General features: G+C 42.1%; 1 protein-coding gene across 1 annotated transcript in view; it reads left to right on the top strand.

The window, feature by feature from the left end:
* Positions 1-220: 220 nt before the first annotated feature.
* ARVCF (armadillo repeat gene deleted in velocardiofacial syndrome) overlaps positions 221-3,565 on the top strand; it is a gene marked incomplete at its 5' end in the record, with an annotated part of 82,155 nt that continues 78,810 nt past the window's right edge. Inside the window, one exon of the mRNA XM_009075378.1 lies at positions 221-828. Coding sequence (XP_009073626.1) covers positions 221-828 — 608 coding nt within the window. The remainder of the gene's footprint in view (positions 829-3,565) is intronic.

Here is a 3,565-nt window from a genome sequence, read left to right as displayed (position 1 = left end):
TTAGCTCTGGCTCTGGGATGTCTTTCAGCTTTTCTTTTGAAATATTTTTCCACTAAGAAATTTGAAAGCTAATGGGTGAGCTCATGAATGCACCAGTGCTTCATTCAACAGGCACATCACTGTAGGTTGCTTTGTGGTGCTCTCTCCCTGTTCCTTGTATGTCTCATCACATTATGCAGCAAAGAGAAACTTAACATATCTATTCACTGCTTCTTCCCAGGTTACCAAGATGGTCAAAACAGTCACCACCAGAACAGTGCGTCAGGTGCCGCTGGGGCCTGATGGCTTGCCTTCCATGGATGGCTCATCCCCCATGGGCAGCTACACAGATTCCATCGACAGAAGATACATGAAGAACGGCGAGAGGTACATCACACCACAGGCATCATCCACGTTAACCAGATCTTACAACAGCTACAATGATTCCTACCCTGAGAGCCACGAAGGCCAATATCGCCCCTACATCGGTCACGATGGCTACGGAGATCTCTCCGACAATTACGGCAGTTTGTCTCGTGGCGTCAACTACCGTCCTCGCTATGCCTACGTGCCAGGGAACACCTACCGACCGGATGATGGTAGCTTCACTTTGCCAAGCAGAAGGGATAACTACGGCCCTGTTGCCCAGCCTCAGGTGCCAGTGGGCAGCAGTGTTGACTTGACCCGCTCCCAGCCAGAGCGTTTCCAGCCGGAGCCCTATGGACTGGAAGATGATAACCGCAGCCTTGGAGTAGATGATGAAGGATATGAACTGGATCCTGACTACTCCACTGTGAACCGGAGGACATCTGCAGGTGTGCCAGAGAGAGGAAGACCTCACAAAGGAAGGTAAAACCCATTTGTTTTTCACGATGCTAATCTGAAGCTGGTTTGCTTATTTTGATCATGTACATTCAAACTCCTAGTGGTCTGGTAAGTTCTGGAATTACTTGACAGGAAAACAGGTAGAACCCATCTTTTCATTAGTCCATAAATTACTGAAAAACACACATGAAATGCAGAAGAGAGTGAGAATAGGACTCTTAATATTTTCACTATGTTTCTGAGCAGCTTGGTTGAGGTTGAATTTAGAAAGAAAGATGGTCTTGTAGAAGAGGGCTAAGTTACTTTCTTTTTCTTCCTCTTCCTCAAAAGATCTTGAGTGCATTGTGTAGTCCCAGAGCCATCCCACACTAGCTGGCTGAAAATAGGCATTTGTGATCTGTGAGGCTTCTGACAGGTCTGGTTGTGAGCACATCTGCCAAACAAAACTCTTGACCAGCTGGTTGGGGTTGCAGATGAGCTGATGGTGAAAGGATGCCTTGCTGTATTAAAGCTGTTCTGTGAGGATTTTAATAGCCTCAGACCCTGATCCTGGGCTAACCATGCACCCTCTGGTACAGGACCAGGTTCTACTGAACCTCACAGATCTGGAAGACTAGATGATTATTTTGCCCTGTGCCTATATAATGGGAAGATAAGAATATGTGTTGCATTTAAAGTACCTAAAGTGACCAGTCACAATTTACTTGTAGTTCAGCCCAATTTCTATGGGATGTTCTATTTAATGCCATTTATTTTTATATTAGTTGTTTATGCTGGGTTTGCAGCTGTCTGTTCTTGCATTTGCCAAATGAAAAACAACCCACAAGCTTGGGAAAATAATCTTATTACTCAGCTGAAAGTCAACTTGTATGGACCTGAAAAACTTGTAATACTTTTTTTTCCAAGGAGTGTACAGATTTTACGTGTACCTGCATGAAGTCGTATCCCCACGATTCATGTTTTGATATGGATTTAGTTCTCATTTCTTCCCATTTAATTAAGAGTAGTTTCTAGAGCTGTAAAGAGAGTCTGGAACCCACTTGCCTCTGTGTGTGTAGACAGTCTTTAGACTTAACACTTCTGACCTAAGGCTTTGCTGCTTCGGCAGTAGTTGTCAGTGGGATGTGTGTAGGTTTTTTTTGCTCTCCTGGAGTGCTCCTCCTTGGAGATGTTGTGTCATTCATGCTTTCATAGCTCTATCTGCCTTCCCATTTCTGGAAGTTTGTTTTAAAGCTAAACAGAATCAAACACCTGCAAATTGTCATCTGTATTAAAACCAAAAGGGAACACCCCAGTGAAGAAGTACGAAGGTGTATCTCCCAGAACACCCTCGTAAGTTCCTTGTGACAGCTTTGCTTTTGTAAACTTACCCACCAGTGGAACCATATCAGTATTTTCTGGGGTTAAAGGGAATCACTGTACCCAGTGGTATGTGGATCAATCCACAGTGGATCAATCTATCAGACTTTTATTAGTGCTTGCCTTCGACTAAGTGAGTTTGCAGCTCTCCTTAAAAACAGTCAGGCATCAATGCTTTTAAATTTTTATTAACATTTTTCAAACTGTATGCAATATGAATAATTAAATATATTCTTAGAACCTACCCATTTGCATTTTCAAAGTTTTCTGGTGTTTTTTTTAAACATCCCTTTGATTTATTGTTCCTTGCAGTTTGGATAGGACCAATTCACAATTTTTGTTTTAAGTTTCTTTTGTTGTGAGGAATTTTTTCATATTTAATATGATCAAGAGGCTTTGACAAGTAATTAGCCTGACTCTGGCAGCAAATTTTAGCTGTTGGGAACATAAGAAGATTGTGTGAGGGCCTCTTCATAAGTAGTTACTTTCTGACATTTCAAAGAAATACTTGAACAATTCAATAAAGCTCCATTTAGATATGTGACTGATCTGCAAGAAACTAAAGACTACAAATAGAGCCTTGTAGATGAGGGTAATTACTACTTTATTATTCCTCTCTAGGTTTTTTTAAATAAGTTATTCCTGTGGAAATGATTAAATGAATGTGATAAGTTGATGGCACTTTTGGTTTCAGGAAGTTTGTGTGTGTAGAGCAGGTTTAATAACAACCCTGTTAGATGCTGTTCCACATCACACTTTCAGCTGGGGCATCTCATCATGTTGTGAACAGAATTCTTCCATTGACTGACTCGCTGAGTTATTCTCTCATTTTCTTCCCAGTAGGTGCTGCTCTTACTTGTTAATAGTTTAAAGGTAGAATTGGAGTCCTTAGTGTCAGTTCCTAGTCTGCTGCTGTTCTGAGAGGGCTGAATGGAGGTTTCTCATCTGGGTCCGTGGTAGTGCATCACTCCCTGTGCGATAAGGAGCCAACCCAGCTGTGTCTGGAGGGGTTCCTAGTCAAGGGGATTACAAGTACAGATTGTTCTTTCCATCCCTTGCCTGTTCCATTTGATCACAGAGATAAATGCCTATTGTGCTTTCCTTCTGTCATCACAAGCCTCAATGTAAGCGACTTATATTTCATTTTAAATGAGGGGGAAATGTGCCTCCTCACAAACATAAGGAGCCAACCCAGCTGTGTCTGGAGGGGTTCCTAGTCAAGGGGATTACAAGTACAGATTGTTCTTTCCATCCCTTGCCTGTTCCATTTGATCACAGAGATAAATGCCTATTGTGCTTTCCTTCTGTCATCACAAGCCTCAATGTAAGCGACTTATATTTCATTTTAAATGAGGGGGAAATGTGCCTCCTCACAAACATCTACAAATCCAGTGCACAAAGG

The sequence above is a fragment of the Acanthisitta chloris genome, unplaced genomic scaffold (genome assembly GCF_000695815.1).
Source record: "Acanthisitta chloris isolate BGI_N310 unplaced genomic scaffold, ASM69581v1 scaffold19475, whole genome shotgun sequence".
NCBI lineage: Eukaryota > Metazoa > Chordata > Aves > Passeriformes > Acanthisittidae > Acanthisitta > Acanthisitta chloris.
This window is presented reverse-complemented; position numbering and strand designations above follow the sequence as displayed.